Source organism: Dendropsophus ebraccatus, chromosome 10, assembly GCF_027789765.1.
Source record: "Dendropsophus ebraccatus isolate aDenEbr1 chromosome 10, aDenEbr1.pat, whole genome shotgun sequence".
Lineage (NCBI taxonomy): Eukaryota > Metazoa > Chordata > Amphibia > Anura > Hylidae > Dendropsophus > Dendropsophus ebraccatus.
Genome location: NC_091463.1, coordinates 76404763 through 76430641, shown reverse-complemented (window position 1 = coordinate 76430641; position 25879 = coordinate 76404763). Strand labels below are relative to the sequence as shown.

General features: G+C 46.2%; 1 protein-coding gene and 1 long non-coding RNA gene across 2 annotated transcripts in view; both read right to left on the bottom strand.

Annotated features, from left to right (window-relative positions):
• Nucleotides 1-16563, bottom strand: part of LOC138766093 (cytochrome P450 2G1-like) — a 101822-nt gene extending 85259 nt beyond the window's left edge. The window contains exon 1 of the mRNA XM_069943432.1: nt 16502-16563. Within this exon, the coding sequence (XP_069799533.1) occupies nt 16502-16548 (47 nt within the window). The 5' untranslated portion in view covers nt 16549-16563. The remainder of the gene's footprint in view (nt 1-16501) is intronic.
• Nucleotides 16564-17835: 1272 nt separating this feature from the next.
• LOC138766097 (uncharacterized) lies at nt 17836-23296 on the bottom strand. Its single transcript, XR_011358676.1, has 3 exons — nt 23155-23296; nt 21876-22017; nt 17836-18065 (listed from the first exon to the last, which is right to left on the bottom strand). It is a non-coding gene; the product is annotated as an uncharacterized lncRNA (long non-coding RNA).
• Nucleotides 23297-25879: the final 2583 nt, after the last annotated feature.

Here is a 25879-nt window from a genome sequence, read left to right as displayed (position 1 = left end):
GTATTGGGGCTCTTGATACAGTGTGGGGGCAAATTCAGTACATTATACAATGTGCAGAAAGGTAAGGGGGGGCCCACTCTTGAGGGCTGTGCACTGGGCCCACCAATGTATTAAAACGGCCCTGCCCTCAGCTGCCCCAGTCCCCCTCAGCTGTCCCAGTTTCACCCAGTCACCCACACTGTACTACTACTACCCCCCTCATTTTTACCTGTACTACTACCACACCCCTCATCCTATACCCGTACTACTACTACACCCCTTGTCTTTACCTGTACTACAACATCTGTACTACTGGGAAGCAATACAGTTGTTGTCTCAAACGTCATTCAAATATTATCTGACGCTGCAAGGAGAAAAATGTTCTGTTAATTTAGCAAAAAGAAAAAAATCGAGATTTAAATCGAAAATTGTCCAAAATGTTTTAAAAATCGAGATTTTAATTTTTGACCATATTGCCCAGCCCTAGTTGAGGGAAAGATCAGAAGCAACGTGAGAAAACATTACTTTACAAAAAGAGTAGTAGATGCTTTGAGGAAACTTTCAGCAGATGTAGTTGGTAAATCTACAATAGCCTGCCTGGTGTATACATATATCTATCAGGGGCGGTCTTGGCATTTCTGGGGCCCCAAGCGAAGTCATGCCCCACCCCCCCCAGTAGTCCTCTTATAACCCTCCTACCACCATACAGAGATTACATATCACCTCAAAACTGCTCTGAACAAAACAGGAAGATATTACCAATGATGCCATAAGATAATACTGCCACACCATGACCCCTATCACTACAGACCCTATAACAGAGTGCAGTTACATCCAGTGACTTACAGGAGGCGTCTTCTCTGATCAGCGTCTTTTACTTCTTTTTCTTTTTCTCTCCATCCAGCGCGAGCCACCTTGAAGTCTTCTCCCGGCTGGTAATCTTCCCTCCAGAATCTGTCAGAGAAATATTTTAGGCTCCAACACATTCAGTAGTTAGGTCCCCTCTACGTCTATATAGTAGTTACGCCCCTCTGTGCCCCCACAGATTAAAGGTGTCCCTGTGCTCCCACTTAATAATTAGGTATGTTCTGTGCCCCAGTATAGTAGTGAGGCATATAGGCACTTCTGTGCAGTCCCAATGTAATTAAGACCGCTGTGTGCTGCCCCCAGTTATATAGACCCCTTGTGCGCTGCCGACAGTAGTAAATACCACTTGTGTGCTGCCCCCAGTAGTATATACCTCTTGTGTGCTGTCCCCAGTTTTATATAGACCCCCCTGTGTGCTCCCGCAGTTATTTATAGACCTGTCTGATCACCCAGTTATACATAGCCCCCCTGTGTGCTCCCCCAGTATACTATATAGACCCCCTGTGTGCTCCCCCAGTATACTATATAGACCCCCTGTGTGCTGCTCCCAGTCGTATATACCCCATGTGCTCCCCCAGTTGTATATACCCCCTGTGTGCCCCCCCAGTTGTATATACCCACTGTGTGCTCACCCACTAGTATATAGCCCCCTGTGTGCTGCCCCCAGTTGTATATACCCCCTGTGTGCTGCCCCCAGTTTTATATACCCCCTGTGTGCTCCCCCACTTGTATATAGCCCCCCTGTGAGCTCCCCCACTTGTATATAGCCCCCTGTGAGCTCCCCCACTTGTATATAGCCCCCTGTGCGCTCCCCCCGTTTATATAGCCCCCTTGTGCGCTCCCCCCGTTTATATAGCCCCCCGTGCTCTCCCCCACTTGTATAGAGCTCCCCTGTGTGCTCCCCTGTTTATATAGCCCCCCTGTATGCTCCCCCGTTTATATAGACCACCAATGTGTGCTCCCCCCGTTTATATAGCCCCCTGTGCGCTCCCCCACTTGTATAGAGCCCCCCTGTGTGCTCCCCTGTTTATATAGCCCCCCTGTATGCTCCCCCGTTTATATAGACCCCACTGTGTGCTCCCCCATTTATATAGCCCCCCTGTGTGCTCCCCCATTTATATAGCCCCCCTGTGCACTCCCCCCGTTTATATAGCCCCCCTGTGCGCTCCCCCCGTTTATATAGCCCCCTGTGCGCTCCCCCCGTTTATATAGCCCCCCTGTGCACTCCCCCCGTTTATATAGCCCCCCAGTGCTCTCCTCCCGTTTTATTTAGGCCCCCACTGTGTGCTCTACCTCCTATATAGTATATAACACAAAAAAAAAAAACATTTTTACTCACCTGGGTCCGGCGTCTCCTCTTCTCTTCCCTCTTGTGGCCGCGGGAAGTGTTTCCCCTGCGGTCACAAGAGGCCGCACTCCCGTTGTCATGGCACCGGCGCTCCAGTGACGCCTCGAGCGTCGGCACCAGAGACACAGAGCGGCCTCTTGTGACCGCAGGGAAAACACTTCCTGCGGCCACAAGAGTGACTGACAGGGAGGGAGCCAATGGCTCCTGCCCTGTCAGTGCCGCTGCTGCCTGTAACTATGTGCGCTCGTTACGAGCGCACATAGTTAGCCGCAGCGGTCTTGGGCACCAGAGTAATTAGGTATGTTCTGTGCCCCAGTATAGTAGTGAGGCATATAGGCACTTCTGTGCAGTCCCAATGTAATTAAGACCGCTGTGTGCTGCCCCCAGTTATATAGACCCCTTGTGCGCTGCCGACAGTAGTAAATACCACTTGTGTGCTGCCCCCAGTAGTATATACCTCTTGTGTGCTGTCCCCAGTTTTATATAGACCCCCCCTGTGTGCTCCCGCAGTTATTTATAGACCTGTCTGATCACCCAGTTATACATAGCCCCCCTGTGTGCTCCCCCAGTATACTATATAGACCCCCTGTGTGCTCCCCCAGTATACTATATAGACCCCCTGTGTGCTCCCCCAGTATACTATATAGACCCCCTGTGTGCTGCTCCCAGTCGTATATACCCCATGTGCTCCCCCAGTTGTATATACCCCCTGTGTGCCCCCCCAGTTGTATATACCCACTGTGTGCTCACCCACTAGTATATAGCCCCCTGTGTGCTGCCCCCAGTTGTATATACCCCCTGTGTGCTGCCCCCAGTTTTATATACCCCCTGTGTGCTCCCCCACTTGTATATAGCCCCCCTGTGAGCTCCCCCACTTGTATATAGCCCCCTGTGAGCTCCCCCACTTGTATATAGCCCCCTGTGCGCTCCCCCCGTTTATATAGCCCCCTTGTGCGCTCCCCCCGTTTATATAGCCCCCCGTGCGCTCCCCCACTTGTATAGAGCTCCCCTGTGTGCTCCCCTGTTTATATAGCCCCCCTGTACGCTCCCCCGTTTATATAGACCCCCAATGTGTGCTCCCCCCGTTTATATAGCCCCCTGTGCGCTCCCCCACTTGTATAGAGCCCCCCTGTTTGCTCCCCTGTTTATATAGCCCCCCTGTATGCTCCCCCGTTTATATAGACCCCACTGTGTGCTCCCCCATTTATATAGCCCCCCTGTGTGCTCCCCCATTTATATAGCCCCCCTGTGCACTCCCCCCGTTTATATAGCCCCCCTGTGCGCTCCCCCCGTTTATATAGCCCCCTGTGCGCTCCCCCCGTTTATATAGCCCCCCTGTGCACTCCCCCCGTTTATATAGCCCCCCAGTGCTCTCCTCCCGTTTTATTTAGGCCCCCACTGTGTGCTCTACCTCCTATATAGTATATAACACAAAAAAAACAAACATTTTTACTCACCTGGGTCCGGCGTCTCCTCTTCTCTTCCCTCTTGTGGCCGCGGGAAGTGTTTCCCCTGCGGTCACAAGAGGCCGCACTCCCGTTGTCATGGCACCGGCGCTCCAGTGACGCCTCGAGCGTCGGCACCAGAGACACAGAGCGGCCTCTTGTGACCGCAGGGAAAACACTTCCTGCGGCCACAAGAGTGACTGACAGGGAGGGAGCCATTGGCTCCTGCCCTGTCAGTGCCGCTGCTGCCTGTAACTATGTGCGCTCGTTACGAGCGCACATAGTTAGCCGCAGCGGTCTTGGGCACCAGAGCGGGGCCCCCCTGGATGTCGGGGGCCCCACGCAATTGCGTGGGATGCGTGGTGCCCAAGACCGCTACTGATATCTATCCTAAGATAATAAAAAGGGAAATACTAATAGGGCAGACTAGATGGACCCAGTGGTCTTTTTCTGCTGACAATCTTCTATATTTGTATATTTCTATATAAAGCCCACACGAAGAGCAGGTTAAATCACATGCGCATGTTAATATCGAGTTAATCAAGGCAGTGAAAGAGTTGAAAATTATAGTTTATCATACTAATTATATAACTTTTTTCTACTTCAACAGAAATACCCACGGACTTTGGGCGAGATTTATCAAACATGGTGTAAAGTGAAACTGGCTCAGTTGCCCCTAGCAACCAATCAGATTCCACCTTTCATTCCTCACAGACTCTGGAAAATGAAAGGTGGAATCTGATTGGTTGCTAGGGGCAACTGAGCCAGTTTCCCTTTACACCATGTTTGATAAATCTCCCCCTTTGACTTGGAGGCAGTTTGCCAGCGCAAGTCCACCCACCTTTATGCAGCGAGTCACCTGCTGAAAGGCCAGTGCTGGCAAGGCGACGCCAAAGGTAGAGTTAATTTTTTTTCTTTTCTTAAAAAATTATTTTTTATTGTTAATAAAAATGTTATTTATTAGAGATGAGCAAATACGATTCAAACGAGATGGTATTCAATCAAATATTGCGGTATTCGAAAGATTCAAATTCAATCGAGTAGTGTGGAGAATACGCAGGAAATATTCGAAAGCCCTCCCATCGCAGTTAGCTCTTTTTTTAATCCAATCACCATGCAGGAAGGCTGTGAGGGACCCTGGGAGTACGCATGCAGCGTTAGAACGGCGTCTACCCTCATTGTTGTAGCAGTGGCAAGTATTCTCTCCCTGGCTGCTCCCATAGGTGTTGTGTGTGTTTGCTGATTGATGATTGACAGCTGACACACCAGTCAGCTGTCGGTATCTGGGCAGGACCTGGAGCCTCAGCCCCAATCACGCCTGGGACTACAGGTTCCATAAGTCCTTCGCCTGTTTCAAATCCTTTGCCTGTAAAAGACTCTAGTTACCTAGTGTTTCTTGAACTCGCTATTCCCTCTGACTTGAACTCCCGTTTACCTGACTTTTGGCTTGTACCCAACTATTCTTTGGATCTAGACTTTGTACTTATATTGACCGGCTGTTACTGACTAGGACCTCTGACTATTCCCTTTTTGTGTGTTAGTCTTGTCTCTGCTTTGTGTTTCCACTTGGATCAGGTTAGGGATCGCCGTCCAGTTGTCCACAGCCATCTTAGGGCTGGCGAGGCAAGCAGGTAGGGACAGCTGGGGCGGGTGTCAGTTCTAGGGTTGCACCTGTCTGTTGTTATCCCAGACCCCTCTACCTGACACTTATAGTGTCCCTGGTTTAGCCCACTAAGGACACATAATACATATTGTTCCAGTAGCCCACTAAGGGCACCCAATATCTACTGTTCCAGTAGTCCAGTAAAAGGCATGTGATACATATTGTTCCAGTAGCCCAGTAAAAGGCACGTGATACATATTGTTCCAGTAGCCCATTAAAAGTCATGTGATACATATTGTTCCAGTAGCCCAGTAAAAGGCATGTGATACATATTGTTTCAGTAGCCCAGTAAAAGGCATGTGATACATATTGTTCCAGTAGCCCAGAAAAAGGCACCTTCTATATACTGTTCCAGTAGCCCAGTAAAAGGCACGTGATACATATTGTTCCAGTAGCCCATTAAAAGGCACGTGATACATATTGTTCTAGTATCAGTCTATAAGATACAGCGGTCTGGCACTATCCGATACAGATGGCTAGTAACATGGTAGCAGTGTGGGGAGGTGGAAAAATTTACGGAGGTGCTCACACAGGAAAAAATATGTGCAAATCATCAATAGAGAGAATAACTTGAGGGCACTCACCGTTAAAAATGAAAAAATCTTTATTTAATCTTCCTTAAAAACATGTGTTCCTTAATGCTGCAGTGGATCGGGACGCCAAACTACAGCTGATTACTAGTCCATGACAGCTGTTTCGCACGTCACGCCGTGCTTCTACGGATGCTGGCTGGGTTCAGATGACCTAAGGTTTTAACCTTACTCTGGGCATGCGCACTCCAGCCTAGACGTCTCGAAAATATAAGTGTTAGAGTTTAAAATTGTCCTGGGGGTGGTACAATGCCCTTGTGGATCTTTGGTATATGATACCATACCGGGTTCCTGGGATATTGCGGTATTAATTTTTCCGCTCTCCTTTTTGATAGTAACCCCTTTTCCACTTGTTTCCTTAACATAGACTGTAGACGGGAACGTGTCCTATCCATGGGGTTTTCCCTCAGAGCCCGGTAGGTCCGTGTGTCCCCTAATTGTTTCAAGGCTTCTATTTTATAGTCTTCTTTATTTAGGATGACTATATTACCACCCTTATCCGCTTTTTTTTATTATTAAATTTTCTTGTGATTTCAGCCATTTAAGTGCATTTAATTAATCTTGCGTTAAATTAGCGGGTGATTTGGGGTAGACTAGTGCCTTAACGTCATCCAATACTCTTTTTCTGAAGAGATCCACATTACTCCCACTTGGTATAGGTGGTGTGAATGTGGACTTCAAGCCTCCTGTAAATTCCAGTTTATCCTCCTGTTTGCCCTCATTTATGTCATTTATGCCCTCTAATTCCATAAGCACAGAAAGGCAATCTCTGTCTTCACTGGTATGTGCACCTGCAAGAAAAAAACCTAGGTCGCCTACGCTTGTTGGAAGGTCTCCCTCTGGTCTTTGTTCACATTCAGTATGCGTTTTAAATGTTGCAAAGTGTTTTTTAAGTGGCAGTTTTCGTGTCGCTTTGAAAACATCAATTTCAAACTGTACTTCATCAAATTGTTCCACTATACAAAAATTTTGACCTTTATTCAAAAGAGATAACACATTACTATCCATTTCCATAGTGGAACAATTTGATGAAGTACAGTTTGAAATTGATGTTTTTAAAGCTACACGAAAACTGCAACTTAAAAAACACTTTGCAACATTTAAAACGCATACTGAATGTGAACAAAGACCAGAGGGAGACCTTCCAACAAGCGTAGGCGACCTAGGTTTTTTTCTTGCAGGTGCACATACCAGTGAAGACAGAGATTGCCTTTCTGTGCTTATGGAATTAGAGGGCATAAATGACATAAATGAGGGCAAACAGGAGGATAAACCGGAATTTACAGGAGGCTTGAAGTCCACATTCACACCACCTATACCAAGTGGGAGTAATGTGGATCTCTTCAGAAAAAGAGTATTGGATGACGTTAAGGCACTAGTCTACCCCAAATCACCCGCTAATTTAACGCAAGATGAATTAAATGCACTTAAATGGCTGAAATCACAAGAAAATTTAATAATAAAAAAAAGCGGATAAGGGTGGTAATATAGTCATCCTAAATAAAGAAGACTATAAAATAGAAGCCTTGAAACAATTAGGGGACACACGGACCTACCGGGCTCTGAGGGAAAACCCCATGGATAGGACACGTTCCCGTCTACAGTCTATGTTAAGGAAACAAGTGGAAAAGGGGTTACTATCAAAAAGGAGAGCGGAAAAATTAATACCGCAATATCCCAGGAACCCGGTATGGTATCATATACCAAAGATCCACAAGGGCATTGTACCACCCCCAGGACGCCCTATTGTCTCAGCAATAAATTCGATAACTGAGCCCCTGTCAAAATATCTGGACTGGCTCCTGCGCCCTATGCTAAGAACCGCACCAGCGATATTAAAGGACACTAATGAATTCCTTCTTGCTCTTGAAGATCTCACTTGCTCTCCTACAGCAATGCTATGTACAGTGGACGTGGAGAGTTTATATACGAGAATACCACATGAGTTGGGTGTAAATATTATAAGAGAACTCCTGCAGGAAACAAACCAGAGCACTGATTATATAGAATTCATCTGTGAATCCTTGATGTTTATTCTCCAAAATAATATCTTCCTATTTGACAACCAGTGGTATGTGCAATGCGAAGGCACAGCGATGGGCACGCCCATCGCGTGCACGTTCTCAAACCTCTATCTAGCCGCACTTGAAAGTAAAATGATATATACTACGTCTAACCACTTTTCCAAAGATATTTTCAGATATTTTCGTTTCGTGGACGACATATTTATTATATGGAACAGCACTGAGAGCGCATTTACAGATTTTGTCTCTTATCTGAACTCCAACAATATGAATATGACCTTTACCTCTAAATGTGACAGAGAAAGTATTGAATTTTTGGACGTAAAGGTAAAAATGGAAGAAGGAGAGGTACGTACCACAGGTTTTCGGAAATCTACTGCGTCCAATGCATTCCTACATCATCAAAGTTATCATCCACGACATACCAAAAAAGCCGTTCCATACGGGCAATATCTAAGATTAAGGAGGATAAATGATGCCGATGAAGTGTTTAAAACACAAGCACAGCAACTTACAGAAAGATTGTTGGATAGGGGTTATCCCCCAAATGAACTGGAAAATGCATATAAGAGGGCATATAACCAAAATAGGAAAGAACTGTTGCATAAACAAAAGAAGAAAACTGGAACTAACAAAAACAAAAATTTATTTGCCTTTTCATTCAAGTATAGCGCGATGGCTGATACTATACGAAAAGCTATCTACAAAAACTGGGATTTAATTAGAGCGGATCCAATCCTGGCAAGTGTACTGCAAGATAGACCCGTGGTCTCGTTCAGACGATGCGGCAACCTGAAAGATGCCTTGGTAAGAAGTGAGTTCAAAAAGAGAAAAACACCTAATTGGTTGGAAAAAACCACACCACAAGGAAACTTCAAATGCGGGAATTGCACTTGGTGTGGATATTTCCTTCCTGGGAAAAATGTTAGTATCGGGGGCATGAATTACATAGTTAAGGAAATGATCTGTTGTAAAACATCTCACGTAGTATATGCCATCATATGTAATTGTGGGGCTTTCTACATTGGAAAAACCATTCGTCCCGCAAACAAAAGGTTCAGTGAACACATAAGATCTATAAGGACCGGGAAAGGATCACCGCGGCTAATACAACATGTAAGGGAAGAGCATGCAGGTGACTACAAATGTCTAAAATTCTTGGGACTAAAACGAATCCGTCCTGCTGGCCACATAGACATTAATAAAAAACTGTTGCAGGAAGAGGCAAAGATTATTTTGGCAACTAATGCCCAAGGTCCAATCGGACTCAATGACAACATTGAACTAAACATGTTCTTATAAATGTAAAGGAAAGCCCATAGCGACAGAGGTCCCGCATTAGCATAAAAGAATGGACTTATGTCTGATTGCTATTGTTTTTAAATTTTAAACTCTAACACTTATATTTTCGAGACGTCTAGGCTGGAGTGCGCATGCCCAGAGTAAGGTTAAAACCTTAGGTCATCTGAACCCAGCCAGCATCCGTAGAAGCACGGCGTGACGTGCGAAACAGCTGTCATGGACTAGTAATCAGCTGTAGTTTGGCGTCCCGATCCACTGCAGCATTAAGGAACACATGTTTTTAAGGAAGATTAAATAAAGATTTTTTCATTTTTAACGGTGAGTGCCCTCAAGTTATTCTCTCTATTGATGATATTGTTCTAGTAGTCCAGTAAAAGCCACGTGATACATATTGTTTCAGTAGCCCAGTAAAAGGCACGTGATACATATTGTTCCAGTAACCCAGTAAAAGGCATGTCCTATAGATTGTTCCAGTAGCCTAGTAAAAGGCACCTGATACATATTGTTACAGTAGCCCAGAAAAAGGCACGTCCTATAGACTGTTCCAGTAGCCTATTAAAAGGCACGTGATACATATTGTTCGAATAGCCCAGAAAAAGGAACGTCCTATATACCGTTCCAGTAGCCCAGCAAACGGCACGTGATACATATTGTTCCAGTAGCCCATTAAAAGGCACGTCCTATATACTGTTCCAGTAGCCCAGTAAAAGGCATGTGATACATATTGTTCCAGTAGCCCATTAAAAGGCACGTCCTATATACTGTTCCAGTAGCCAAGTAAAAGGCACATGATACATATTGTTCCAGTAGCCCATTAAAAGGCACGTGATACATATTGTTCTAGTAGCCCGGTAAAAGGCATGTGATACATATTTTCCAGTAGCCCAGAAAAAGGCACCTGGTATATACTATTCCAGTAGCCCAGAAAAAGGCACTTCATATATACTGTTCTAGTAGCACAATAAAAGGCACGTCATACATACTGTTCCAGTAGCCCACTAAGGGCACCTGATATCTACTCTTCCAGTAGCCCACTAAAGGCACCTGATATTTACTCTTCCAGTAGCCCACTAAGGGCACTTGATATATAGTCTTCCAAGAGCCAACTAAGGGCACGTGATACATAGTCTTTTTATATCCCACTGAGGGCATCTTAACAACTATGAAGAAGGGTAGTGCAAAGGGACGGGGCCATGGACGCAGAAGAGGCGGTTCAGGCACAAGTCGTGTGCAAGCACCTGGACAATCAACAGCTGCTGCTGAGGGGCAAGCAGGTTTATGTTCTTCCAACATCCCTTAGTTACTTAACCGGCTAGGCATAGGTCAGAGTACACCACTGTTACGGCCAGACCAGCAGGAACTGGTGGTCAAACGGATAGAAGATAATGCTTCCACCCAAATGTCCACAGAGTCCAGTCCCGTCGGCAGCCAAGAGTCTGGACTGCAGAAACCTCGCTATGACCCTACTTCCTCCCAACCTGCCCAATGTTCTGAAAACATTGAGGTCACCTTTGCCCAGTCCCCGAAGCTGTTTTCTGGTCCTTTTCTGGCATCGGAATTTTATATGCACTGATGACCAAAGTTTGGAACATCCGCCATCTCCAGGTGATGCGGTTATTGAGAAACGGCACCCACCAGGTGGAATCTGCATAGGTGACGATGATGACGAGACACAATTGCCATCCGGGGAGGCAATGGGTCTGTCCGTTGGGCAGCAGGAGGATGACAGTGATCTAGTTGAGGAGGAGGCAGTAAACGACTTACTGACCGACCCAACCTGGCCAGTGGAGTCATCCAGCGGCTAAAGTTGTGGAGTTGCGGAGGCCCGTGCAGCCCTCCAAACTGCGTCCCAAGGAAGAGGGGTGTCCAGAGGCCGGGGAAACATAGAGCGAAGGCAGGTGAGAGGCAGCAGAGCGTAGGCCTGTATTAGCCCCCTGAGCCAAGCTCCCACCTCGAGGGGCCGTGTCTCTTTGGTTTGGACATTTTTTAATGTCTGCGCCGATGATAAACTTCACCACCTCAGGTTTGCGGCGCCATTTAGAAAGCAGGCCCTGGCCAGAGTGGGAGAGAGCAAACGCGGGACCAGCTATGTCAGGCGTCCCCGCTGCTGCCTCTTACCCTCGTTTGTCTGCTGCCTCTGCAGTCCGGATGACCAGGCAGGACACTGAAGCATCGTCCTCCGCTTCGGTCACATCTCGTCCTTCGACCCCTGCCTCCCCTTCGCCTGTGTCCTGCACTTCGCCTGCAGCTCTGTTTGCCTCCAGCCAACAATTGTCCATTGAGCAGGCATTTGAGCGTAAGTACGCAGCGAGCCACTCACAAGCCCAAGCCTTAAACAGCAACATCTCAAAAATGCTGGCCCTTGAGATGTTGTCATTCAGGCTTGTAAAGACCCAGTCCTTCTGCGACCTGATGGCGGCTGCCGTGCCACGGTATTCGCTCCCCACCAGCCACTATTTTTCCCGGCATGGCGTCCACGACCTGCACCAGCTTGTGTCTGGTAACATCAAGCGGGCCCTCAGATACTCTGTGAGCGCCAAGGTCCACCTCACCACAGACTCGTGGACAAGCGCCTGTGGTCAGGGACGATGCATATCCATCACGGCACATTGGGTCAATGTGGTGGAAGCTGGGACCGGATCTCAAACTGGGAGGGACTACCTCCGACCCCCCAAGGTAATTGCCGGCACAGGTTATGCCAACCCCACCACCTCCTCCTCTTCGTCTTCCGCCTTACCATCTTACTCAGCCACTGGATGGAGGCACTGCAGCACAGACGTGGAGATACAGCAGTAGGCCGTGCTCAAGCTCCTCAGCTTGGACGATAGACAGCAAAGCGCCCGAGGGGTGTTAAACGGCCTATTGCAGGAGACGGAAAGGTGGCTGTCGCCGCTGCAGCTCGGACCAGGCATGGTCGTGTGTGATAACAGCTGTAATCTGGTAGCCGCTCTGGAGCTCGGAAAACTCACGCACGTACCATGCCTGCCCCACATTTTTAATTTGGTGGTTCAACGTTTCCTGAAAACGTACCCCGACCTCCCTGAGCTACTGGTGAAAGTGCAACACTTGTGCGCTTAAGTCCCACGGACCCGCTGTTAGCCTGAGGAAGATTCAGCAACGCCTCAATTTGCCTTAACAACGGCTAATGTGCGACATCACCACTCGCTGGAAATCCACTTATTATATGTTGGCCTGGGTGTGTGAGCAACAGAGAGCTATGATGGAATACCAGCTCCAAAATCCCTGCATGTCTACCACTCAGCTACCTTGGCTCCACCAAGAGGGTCAGCAGCGATGACGGTAGAGTGAACCTAACCATCCCTCTCCTATGTATCTTCAAAGAAACCCTGCTCTCCACAAAGCAGGGCAACTTGTGTAGGGAGGAGGCTGGGACAGCAGTAGACGTTTTGCAGGGTGACACTGAGAGCACACTGTTGTCAGCTTCTCAGCAGCAAGGCCAGGAGGAAGAACAGGACGACGACAAGGACGAGATGGAGGAGGATGTGGAAAAGGAGGGTGCCCATACTTTGGAGGGTAGCACTCACATTGAGTGTGTACCGTCGGTTAGGCGTGGATGGGGAGAGGAGGAGGAGGAGAAGGAGGAATGGGAGAGTCAACCGTCTGGTGGGGACAGCCCATTGACAGCCCGTTGGACTGCATGGAAAGGGACTGATGCGTTGTCCTTATAATGGACAGTAGCCGATACTGGATCTTTGCACTCCTGGATCCCCTGTATAGAGACCAGGTTTGCTCTCTTATTCCCCTACAGGAGAGGACTCGGCGGCTACAGCAATACAAGTTAGAACTCCTGCAGACAATGATGGAGATCTTCCCACCCACCATTGCTAGTGGAAGAGAGGAGAGTTCATGCGGGAATGTTACAACATCCGCGAGGTCCAAGGGCAATAAGCCAATACGTTTGCTCGGGGGAAAAATGCCCCGGACAGTCCCCAAGGGTCAGAGCTTAAAAATAAAAGTGCAAATTAGCCTACGTTTTCTAGAAAGAAATTCCAGCTGTATCACATGTTATTTTACCTACTATTTACAGAGGAGCTCTATGCTGGAGGCTTCCTCTGGGGAGATGGGGTCCTTGCTGGCGATGGGGTCAGAGGGTCTGTCCTCCGTGGTGTTGTATGAACTGTCCCCCCCCAAAAAACAAAAAACATAAAAACAAAGACCTGCCACATGCTCCCCCGTATCGGCGGCTCTCCTCTTCTCCCTCCGAGCACATGTGGTGTGTAACGCACTCGGCCTGCGCTGCAAGCAGGCTCAGACTGGCCCACAGGGGAGCATGGGAATCCCCCGGTGGGCCCTACCCATTGTTGGGCCCCTTAGCAGGAGGTCTGTATTCCTGTTTAGCAGCTTCAGGATGACATATAATCCCCCAGTTAGTTTCATGGGACTTCAGTTTTCAAGAAACTTAAGTGGACGGCTGTGCTTTTTGAATAGAACAGGGATGGGGAACCTTCGGCCTTCCAGCTGTTGCAAAACGACAACTCCCATCATACCTGGACCTGTCCAGGTCCCCATACCTATACACTAGAACAGGGATGGGGAATCTTCGGCCTTACAGCTGTTGCACAACTACAACCCCCATCATGCCTTTGGCTGTCCAGGTCCCCATCCCTGGAGTGTCTGACCAGTTACTAACAGTGAACATTGCCGGTCACATACACAGCACTGTGCAAAGTCGCTATAGTAATGTGAAAGGTTTGGCACTCGGTATATCCGGTGTATGTAAGGTGGGCCCTTAGAATAAAATATTCTCTGGTGGGCCCAAGGTACCCCAGTCCGACACCAGCTGCAAGTCCTGTTACATTGTGTGAACATAGCCTATATATACATGCAAATGTGCACACTTACAAGACGGTCCCAACTTTCATCCACTGTGGGCCGAAACAGACTTTCCTCCATCAGATCTTTAAAAAATCAAACAAAAAAAAGGTATAGACGTCATCATCAGCATCATCATTCTAAGCTGTTTTATTCCTAAAAAGCTTAATACTTTTGTTATGAGAGGAGGGCCATATGCTGTGGGCTGCACATGACAAGGAGGGAACATATGATATATGCGGGCCTATGTGTTGGCAATTGGGTGGAGGTTATGTGGGTACAAAGTAAAAGGTTGTGAAAGTCCCAAGTATATCACACACCCCAATAGCAGATCCCAGTATATTACATATTCCTGTCTCAGGAATCAAGTATATTACACATCCCAGTATCACAACTCCCGTATATTACACATCCCACGATCAGGCTTACAGCATATTACTCACCGTGCCGTATCTCTGCAAGTTTGCGGGGACTCTTATATTTCAGGTCGGACTATTTTTTTGGGATTTGGACGGGGGTCCTTCTCTTGTTGAGATCCTGCTGGAGGGCACAAACCACCTTTCTTATTATACGCCTTTTATGTGTGTTGGGGTTAGTGACAGGGACACGTTCTAGGCCATAATCCATTTCATCCATGATTTGAACCATGAGCTTCAGCTCTTCATGGCCAAAAGGGGACGATTGCCTGGACATTTTTCTCTCTCCTAATCTCTGATCAGCTGCGGCCTAGCGTTCGAACAGCGTAATGCGTGATACACGCGAATAACATAATGCTCTACGGACGCACATTGGAATCATGTATGTAACGCTGCCCAAGAAATACGAAGGAAATGTGTGAACATTGCCATAAACGTTCGTAACGCGTTCGTAAATATTTTTCCTTCACAACTGTGGTATTATACTGCGATTTTGGGGTGTTGGGTGCACCAAGGCATGCTCACGCTAATATTCCAGTGTCATTCCGGAGGTGTTGGCATCGTTTAGGGAGGGTTCATGGGGGACTTGGTGACCTCCAAGTCGTCGAATTTGGATTTCCAAGTGCAGAGATCCCTATAATGGGATCGAATATTCGTTTATATAGTCGAATCTCTGTGCCTATTCGATTCGAATTCTCGAAATGCCCCAAATCATCCAAGCACATGTTAATAATTATTTAATCCTTCAGTACCAACACTACCTATCTGTGAGATAGCTGTCTGTACAAAAAAGTGAGTAAGGAAACAATGGCGTCCAGAACGCAGCACAGTGACTAATCGAAATGGCAACATGCAGGCAGACGATGGTACACTGACATAGTCGTCCATACAGCACACTGAATGAGGAGAAAATGGCGCCAAGAACACAGCACAGTGACTTTTATATGAGATGGTGATGTGATTTTAGCAGCCAATGAGACCCCTACACCTCAGCAAAGACGTTTCTGCTCTGCACTGATTGGCTGGCAAAAAAGGCGCTCAAATGCTAACTTGAACGCTTACTTGAACGAACAGTAAAATGTTCGGTTCGGTCCGAGTTCGAGAAAATCAAGATGTTCGACTCGAACCTAACTTTTCTCGAACAGTTCGATCAACACTAGTGGGGGGTCAAGTGGGGTTGTGTGTGTGTACGGGGTCAATTGCGGTAGTGTATGTGGGTTGGGTCAGGTGGGGTAGAGTGTGGTGGGGTCAGGTAGGGTAGTACTGTGTGTTTGTGTGTTTGGGGGATCAGTTTGGGGGTAGCGTGTGGGGGAACTACAAAGCCATCAGCAAAACCATGCAGCACCAGAAGTCACATTAATGATAAGTAGTACTTTATTCTTCATTAGTTGGCAACAGCACAACAACATTATTAAAAAGAATTTTTAATTTTTAAGACTTATTGGAGAAGATTTATCACACATGGTATAAAGTGAAACTGGCTAAATTGCTCCTAGCAACCAATCAGATTCCAACTTTCATTTTCCAAAGACTCTGTGAGGAATGAAAGGTGGAATCTGATTGGTTGCTAGGGGCAACTGAGACAGTTTCACTTTACACCATGTTTGATAAATCTCCCTAATTGTAGTTTAAAAGTGTTGGTCTCACATAAAATGCAGACAGTTACTTTTAATTTAGTTATAAACATATTGTATGGTTCTTATAGAATTTAAAAAAAATTGTCATTCATGTCTCTAGGCCAAAAAGGTTCCCTACCTCTGGTATAAAATATGCTGTTTTTTTGTTTTTTTTAAATGTATATATTTTTTGCACACTTAATTAAATATCATTATATAGCTTAAACCTACATATCCAGGCAATAGCTGTAAAATGTCAGTATATACAGCAAATCCATGGCTCACAAGCTGTCATCCACCAAACCCTAGTCTCCCACTCCCTAATCCACAAGCTGTGGATTACTGTGCAGTGTAATGATATAGCTGCACTGCTGTATCAGTAAAATTCTTTGAAGATCTAAACACTTTCAGCTCTCACCGTATCATATTAATACATGTTGCCAGAAGATGCCACGTCCACTGCATAACGTCAATGTCTGTGGATTATAGACCAGGAGAATAGGGCCTAAGGAGATAAAAAAAACACTCTGTAGAGGAAACTGCTGGGAAACCATGGCTGAAAGAGCTCATTTCCCAATCTGGGGAAACAATGTTGGCCCTGTAAATCACTAAAATCTGTTGTTCCTTGTATCGAGAGCATTTTTGGATGGATTCCTGTTTATTGACATTGGTAATGAATATGCAGAGAATTGTCTTGTCACATAACCATGAGTTATGTTGCATGGATTCATGTTGTTAGGTTATGATAATAATGTGTTTGAGCCTATCTATGGTAATATTTACTCCTCTGCTCCTGAGGGTATTCTTGTGACACATTGTATCTCATTACATGATGATTACTTATATTCACTGCATTTTACTATATTAATATATTTTACAAGTTTATATTTAATCCTGTGTAAGAATGTATGCCTTTATCGTGGAAGTCGAAGACTCTTTAAAGAGACAGAAAAGAGAGCTATGAGTTATTCTGCTACAAGCTACCGTTTTGCCTTTATTTCACATTACTATTACCAGCCAGGACATTACATATGAGGAGAGTCCTAAAGACTACTTCCCATCATCTAAGGGCAACCACCCTGTCACTCTGCCAGCATGACCAAAATTACAGCCCTCATCATCCGTCTCCTTTGTTATTCCATCTAGATGAAGGATTGCTATGGCCAACCTTTTGGACTGTCAGTTACAGGGACAGGTGCAGTTACAGACATGACCTTAGTAAAGCCTATTGCTGCTATTGATATCAGGGCTTGATGTCAACTGAGAAAAGATTAGAAAGACCATATTTAGAGAGTAGGCCTGAGTCTTGTATATTTGGATACTAGATTGACCTCTTTAGGAGAAGCATGGGGCCATGAAGCTAGTGGAACACTGAGAAACTGAAGGCTGGGGGATAGCTTGCCCACTGAAAGTGGTGCGAGATAGAGATGGGATGATGTGGCATGAGGTCTGTATAATACTTTACAAGATAATAAAATGTATCAATATTTTTACAAAAAAACATTTTTTGTGATGGGAAAAGTAATTCTTTTTGAAATTGGGAATCAGAGATATCTCCAGTCACAGTGACTGCTGGTAGTTGTCCGCTGTAAAACAAAGCCTGTGAATGTAGTGTATGGAACAAACTAATCTCAAGTATGAGTAGACAGTTTAGGCCCACTTTAGAGTGTCAGAAAACAAAGACTGCCTATAACCTAGAGCTGATGAAAAACAAACAAACACCACATAAATAACTAAAGCACAGACTTTACATAGACTGAATGGTCCTGTATTCCAGAATATAAACAGTACATGAGCTGTAGCGAGGTATAAATGACAGCTTATAGTCAATGGGGGCGTTTTGGAATCCCTTCATTTTGGGAGAAATATCAGTCTCCGTGAATTCAGTCAGTGAAGTCAGTTTAAAGTTCTGCAGGATGGTGGTAATAAAGATATAAAAAGTTCCAATCGGGCCAAATTCTCCCCTGGGCAGATTCTCTTTCCTGAAAAGAAAGAATGAGATGTAAAAACTGGTACATATGTAAAGAGATATGGTGGTCAGGTACCATGTGGTAAGATTTGTGCTGTGTTTCTATCTCCTATGGGCTTCCCTGATGATCTGACGATCGCCCAGGCAGCACCCCCCCAACACACACACACGCTCACCTGCTTGCTGCCGGCGCCTGTAATAGCGCTGGCAACGATCGAAGGAATGAGGAACAAGCGAGGGCTGACCTGACAGGTCGGCGCTCGGTTGCTCCCTCTGATCGCCTCGTGTAATAGGGGCTTTAGATTGGCAGTGGGGACTTAAAGGGCTATTCCCTCCAAGAGCTAAAAAAAAAATGCCTCCAAACCTAGCTGGTATTACTCACCAAGTCCCCCTAAGTATTTTTAGCCATCTCCCATCTTTCTAGCTGCTGCCATTCCCGAGTTACAAATTTTTCTAAAACATGGTCTATATCCAAGATAGGAAACTACATTTCCCATCATGCAATGCTTAAGTCTGATGATGGTGATGTAGTTGAGCTGAGATGGGGATGCAGCAGAGCTGAGATGGTGAAAATGCAGCAGAGCGGCACTGTGGGCGTCCAGGGGTGAGGGTGCTTGCGGGTGAGTTCGCAGGGGGGTGGGACTGGGGGATCGCACGCACTGGAGCGCCACCGGGTGAACAAGGGGGGGGGGGCACAGAATGTGGAGGGTGATACACGGTGTGATTGGGGGGGGGGCTGTGGGGGCTGCATGCACAGGAGTGCCGCGGGCTGGCCATCAGGTGAGTTGCTGGGGGGGGACATGCCCCAGATGTCCCGGTGGCCGCCTGCAGCATGTCCCCCCCCCCACTACAGCTCACCCGGCACCCGCGGTGCTCCTTCCATTGCAGCCCCCTCTTCCCCAGGTGTTCTGGTGGCCGCCCGCAGCATGTCCCCCCCCCCCCCAGCTTACCGGGCGCCCACAGCGCTCCTTCCATTGCAGCCTCCCTCCTCCCCAGATGTCCTTGTTGTCGCCCGCAGCATGTCCATACCCGCCCCCCACCGGGGGGGAGGGGTGACATGCTGCGGGCGGCCACCAGGACACCAGAGGAAAGGGGGAAGGAATGCTGCGGGCGCCGGGTGAGCTGAGGGGGGGGGGACATGCTGCGGGAGGCCACCGGGACACCTGGAGAGGAGGGGTCTGCAATGGAAGGAGTGCTGCAGGCGCCAGGTGAGCTGTGGGGGGGGTAGGGGGGGACATGTTGCGGGCGGACACCGGGACACCAGGAGAGGAGAAGGGTCTGCAATGAAAGGAGCGCCGTGGGCGCCGGGTGAACTGCGGGGAAAGGGGTTTGTGTGTACGCTGCGGGCGGCCACCGAAGGACCTGGGGGGGGGGCAAAGACTGTGGGTAGGCTTCGGTTGGCGGGGATAGACAGTGCTGGTGAGCTCAGGAGGGTTGGGGGGGGTGAATGGGGTTACACAGTGAGGGGGGCTGCTGTCAGAGAGGGAGACAGTGAACAGCAGCTGCAGCTGTCAGCGTCTCACTGTCCTCCCTCACTTCAGTGGACTGAGTTAGAAGAGCTAACCCAGCCCATTGAAGAGACTGGGGACACGTTATGCCGTCTCAGAGGGTGGGGGCCAGGAGCAGGGAGTGGATACGGGTTGGACTGAGATTTTGATTCTGTGTGTTTGGTGGGGGTGAATGCATCTCGATAACTGTGCAGAATCCATAATAAATTGATATTGGAAAGATGGAAAGCTATGGGTGGACAACATATTAATGCAAAATTTTTTTTTTTTTTTGGGGGGATACCCCTTTTAAGGCTCCTTAATAATGGTAACAATCCCAGAGTTTTCAGTTTAATCCAAGTCTATAGTACATGGGTGAGCAGGAATGACCAAACCTTCAGGCAAAGGATGGGTGCAATTTATTCAGTATACTAAATAGTTCATTTTAATTACACTTTCAAGATTTCCGCTTTCATACTAGCTTCTATAAAAAGATACCTGCTGAGAAAGCCATCAGTGCATCATTTTTCTTGAACCTGCCGTTCTCATCCAAAAAATTATTATAGCCAATGCAATCTGCCGTTAATAGGTTGCTTGTTTTTGGCTTACATTTCAACATGTACTTTTCTTCTATAATTTTCCAGTACATAAAACATTGCCTGTGGTTAGTGTTAATAATTTAATCTGGCCATTGTTATTCTTGTGCTTTTCTTTTCGGTAGCTGTACAAAAACCTTTAGACTTTTACATATTTTTGCTGAAAATAATGTGTTTAATCTTAATTTTTAGTGTTTGTGTTTTTACAGAATCATTTTACCCAAAAAATTTTTGTTTTGTTTTTTTGCCAAAAAATAAAATCACAAAAAGGGTAAAGATGAGTGAACTTTTTAAAAGTTTGGTTCGGCAGGTTCGCCGAACTATAATTTAAAGTTCGGGTTTGTCGGAACTGCACTTAAACTGCTAAATAATTGCAGGAATTTAACCATTTTACTGTTGTTAAAAAAAGTTTGCTCATGATACTTACCTGCCCGCACTCCCCCAGTGTCCTTCTTCTCTTGTTCTTTTTTCTCCAGTGACAGCCTGCTCAGCCAATCACTGGCCACGGTGCTGTACCATCTCATTCAACCAGTTATTGGCTGAGCAGGCTGTCACTCTCATTTCAGCAGTGACAGCCCATTCAGACAATCACTGGCTTGCTGGGATTGGACAGCAACACGGCCAGTGATTGGCTGAGTGGGCTGTCACCCTTTTTCCCTAGAGTGACAACCAGCTCAGCCAATCACTGTCCACAGTGCGGTTCCATCCCAGCCAGCCACTGATTGGCTGAGCGGGCCGTTAGTCTAGAGGTGGCCGAAAACACTGGAGACCAACAAGAGGACAACAGGAAAGTGCGGACAAGTGATTATTTTTTTTTTTTTTTTTTTTTAGATGCGTGGCTGTCATCTTCCCGAACTTGTTTAGAATTTAGCAAAAAGTTCTGTTTGGTAGCAAATCAAACTTTACAAAAATCTGAATTAATCTGGGTTCAGCAGGCTCATATAGTACATGGGTGAGCAGGAATGACCAAACCTCCAGGCAAAGTGCCTGCTTGACCAATCAAAACCGACCCCTTAGCCAGTGATTAATTAAATTAGCATTTCCTTCTACTCAGACACAGACCAAGAACTGCTGCGCAGTAAGACCTGGGCTCCATCAAAACAGCAGTTCCTCTATCACTTATTGACAATCGCTGAATGCAGTATAAGGCCATGTTCACACAATGCATGTGTTGTAGAAATCATGCAATTTGCAACAACGGCGGAGATTTATACAACATACATATTGTATGCAAATGAATGGAATCCTGTCCAGAGTGTATACACATACAGTAATATACACTCTGCCCGGGATCTCTAGCGGCGCCACAAAAAACTGGCATGTCAGTTTTCTGCGGCCGCTATTCATTGAATAGTGGCTGCAGAGAACCTGTCAATTCACACAATGGAGCATGCGGCTCCGGCCGCATGCTCCATTGTGTGCAGCGGCGATGCACCCACATCCGAAATCAGCAGAAGTGAAGATCATCCGGCCAGTACTGCAGCATCGGCCCAGATGAACTTCAGTAATACCTGCCGTTCTGTGTCTCGGCTGGGTCACAGAACAGACGGTGTTATACGTTTGTGAACATGGCCTTGTCTGGTATTGAATATGTGAAGAGTTTATGTTATTTTGCAACAACTACAAATATTTTTCATTAGTACAATCAGCTAGTCCTAAAGTGGTGCCGTATGTGTATGACAATCAATTATTCTGAGAGTTTCCCTTAAAGAACTACCCCAGGTTAGATGAATCACTTACCTTGTACTTCAGGATACTTCAGTAAGATAAGCAGTCCATATAGCAGGGTGGCATTCATAGTCTCTGACCCCGCTATCAATAGGTTTTGAGTTGTTACCAGGAGATTTCTTAAATGAAATTCAGTATTGAGATTATTTTTTTCCTACAGGAAATCAAGAAAGATCATATTTCACTTTCCATAATTAAAGTCATATGGTCACATATAGAATATAAGACTTTAAGTTGTTGTTGTTTTTTTTCCTCAATTGTTTAAAGGGGTACTCCAGCAATTTTTTTTTCTTTCAAGTCAACTGGTGCCAAAAAATGCCAGAGTTTTGTAATTTACTTCTATTAAAAAAAAAAATCCAGTCTTACTATACTCATCAGCTGCTGTATGTCCTGCAGGAAAGTGGTGTGTTCTTTCCAGTATGGAGAGCATGAGAGGTTTTCTATGGGGATTTGCTACTGCTCTGGACAGTTCCTGTCATGGACAGGGGTGGCAGCAGAGAGCACTGTGTCAGACTAGAAATAATACACCACTTCCTACAGGACATATTGCAGCTGATGAGTACTGGATTTTTAAATAGAAGTAAATGACAAGTCTCTGGTACTTTTGCTGGAGTACCCTTTTAATATCAGGCTCTGTGCTTTAGAAAATGAATGTTTTTTTCTTTTCAGTGCTATTTGTATTGCAGACACTACATGTAGTGCTGTATTGTTGCTATAACGTGGCTTCATCTCATGGCACCTTGTATTCTATGAATTAATACCTCTTCTATTTTGAAGCTGGCAATGAAATGCCTGGGTGAGCTGGGATCCAGAGTCTCTAGACTGGCCTTCACCCTGTCATGTATAAATTCGGCCATTTCCTCGGCATCCTTAGTTCGTTGCCAAATAGATGTTTATGAAAGTAACTTTAAGGGGCTGGGCTTTACTTGACCCAAAGTTACATATTTTCTTTGCATGACATCATATTCTACATTTGAGCTTAAAGCAAATGTACCATCAGGTACATTCGCTTTAAGCTGTCCCATGAATAGAACAGCACCGGCGCAGTGTTTAACCCGCGGCCGGTGTCCATGAATAAAATGGCGCCATACATGGGAACGGGGCAGCAGTTAAAAAAAAGGACCATGGCACCGGCTTCCCCGCACCATTCTATTCATGAGAAAACTTAAAGCGAATGTACTTGATGGCACATTCGCTTTAATTTAGATGGTTTACACCCACTACAGGTAACATTATATCATTTAGTTACCTGTCCCCAGGTAGAAGTAGCGAGACGAAAAGATTCACTCACATATCCAAGTAGCTTGGCAAACCTCTCATCATTGTACTCAAACTGATCTCCAAATATGATGGAACAGAGAACATTAGGAATAGCATCCCTGATCTTCTTGGCGGGATCTACAGGATGACCTAGAGTAAAATAAGTGAAATGAAATAATTCAGCATTGTAAGCTTCTTAAGACCTTCTTATTTCTTTATTGTAGACACATTCCAAAACAGCATAGAAACAAAATGGATGACAGCCAAAGATAAGTCATGCATTTCGGATACCTGATCCTGGTGGTACATCCTCTTTAAGCTCTGTGGAGTGAGAATGTCGGTCAGCATGGGGCACAGACTGCACTTTACTGAGGGAGGGGGATACTGGGAGCAAGCTGCACACTGGCATGTGAGGGACACAGACTGCACATGGAGGGGGGCCAGAGGTGCAAATAACCTAAACTGCAGCCCCACCACATCCAGTGCTCTATGATGCCTCCCCCAGTACTGTATAAAGAGGGCACCCAACACTTCCGAGATCTCCCTGTACAGTATGACAACCCACCCAGCACTTCAGAGACCCCTCGTTGTATAACCCTGCTCCCTCCCTATGTGCAGACCCCCCACCCCCTCCCTCAGTACTGCATAAAAGCTGTACCTGGCCCCTTAGAGATTAGATAAACCCCTCCCCCAGTGCCTGAAATCATGTAAAAAAAAGTCAGTGACTGTGTGTGGGAACAGATCTCCCCATATTCAGGTGATCATTGTAATTTGCTACTTCTGTAATGATCACCTGATGAGTAAATCTGTTCACAAAGAAAAAACACCTTAATTTTCCTCTAAAAGTATTGTCTTATCTTAGCACAGAGCCTTGTCCTAACATTGTGTCATAGACTGAGGGAACAGATGCAGACATTTCCAGCGATCCTCCGTTCCCTCTCTATGACATTCACTGCTCAGTAACTCTTAATTGATTCATTGATACTTTTCCTAACCACATATTACGGCCCTTTTACACAGAAAGATTATATGACAGATTATCTGCCAAAGATTTGAAGCCAAAACCAGGAATGGATTTGAAAAGAGGAGAAATCTCAGGCTTTCCTTTCTTACCTGATCTCTGATTATAGTCCATTGCTGGCTTTGGCTTCAAATCTTTGGCAGATAATCTGTCAGATAATCTTTCTGTGTAAAAGGGCCCTTACACACCAATTTATTGTGCTGATTGGTAATGATGAGAGACAGCTGGGCTACACACACACACACACAATGCTGTGCTGCAATGGGGTTCAGTCTTAAATGTTACAGCTGCCCTGCCACAGTGGTCTACAGTGACAGGACAGCTATAACATTGTATGTGTGTAGCCCAGCTGTCACAGTATATCGTGATTCCTCCACTCACATATCAGTCTTTTTTTTTTTATATTTTATTTTTCAAATTCTTGTATATTTCGTTGCTTCGAGGGATGCTTAAACGAAATATAAAAAGAATTGAATGAAAAAATCTGATGGATCTCTTCTAAACACAATAAATGTCAGTGTGGTAGAGAAGTGATGCCGTGCTTGCAGAGACTTCGATGTGCTCTATCAGTATAATGAAGATTACAATTGTTCCATGCGCCACCTGGTGGTGAAGTGTAGAAACTACATGTGAAAAAAGGTATTTTACTCAACGCGTCTAGATAGATTTGACACGTTAAAGTCAACATGACGCGCTGCTGCGTCAACCCGATCATGGTGACCTTGGCTACATCTGTATGTGATGTTACAGGTAGAAAATACAGTGTGCTGTGTGGTGTTACAGGTAGAGAATACAGCGTGCTGTGTGGTGTTACAGGAAGAGAATACAGTGCTGTGTGGTGTTACAGGTAGAGAATACAGAGTGCTGTGTGGTGTTACAGGTAGAGAATACAGTGTGCTGTGTGGTGTTACAGGTAGAGAATACAGTGCTGTGTGGTGTTACAGGTAGAGAATACAGCGTGCTGTGTGGTGTTACAGGAAGAGAATACAACATGCTTTGTGGTGCTACATGTAGACAATACAGCACGCTGTGTGAATGGGACCACAATGAAATGATAAAGTACTGCAAATAGATCAGTAACACAAAGAAATTGCAATGTGTGAGCACAGTCTAGATGTTCTTCAACAGTTTTGGGCGGGGAATGGACAGGGTGGAGGACTGTGATGAACAGCTGAGGGAAAGCAATGCATTCTGGAACCTGTAGTACTATGTCCTACTCAGTGGCGGTCTTTGGCAACAAGCACCCCAAGCGATCGCTTGGGGCCCCCAACATCCAGGGGGGCCCCCACGCCCCGCTCTTGTGCTCAAGACCGCTGGACAGGGCCGCTGCCCCGCTCGTTGCTGCCATCTGAACTGTAACTATGAGCACTTGTAATGAGCGCTCATAGTTACATGCAGTAGCACTGACAGGGCGGGAGACATTGGCTCCCTTCCTGTCAGTCACTCTTGTGGCCGCAGGAACAGTTTTCCCTGCGGTCACAAGTGGCATCACTGGAGCATCGGCGCCAGGACAAGGGGAGTGCGGCCTCTTGTGATCGCAGGGAAAACCCTTCCTGCGGCCACAAGAGTAAAGAGGAGACGCCCGGACCCAGGTGAGTATAAGTGTTTGTTTTATTGTGTTATATACTATATGGGAGGGGGAGCACACAGGGGTCTGTTTAACTGGGGGAACGCACATCGGGGGTCTATATAAATGGGGGGAGCACACAGGAGGGCTATATAACAGGGGGAGCAC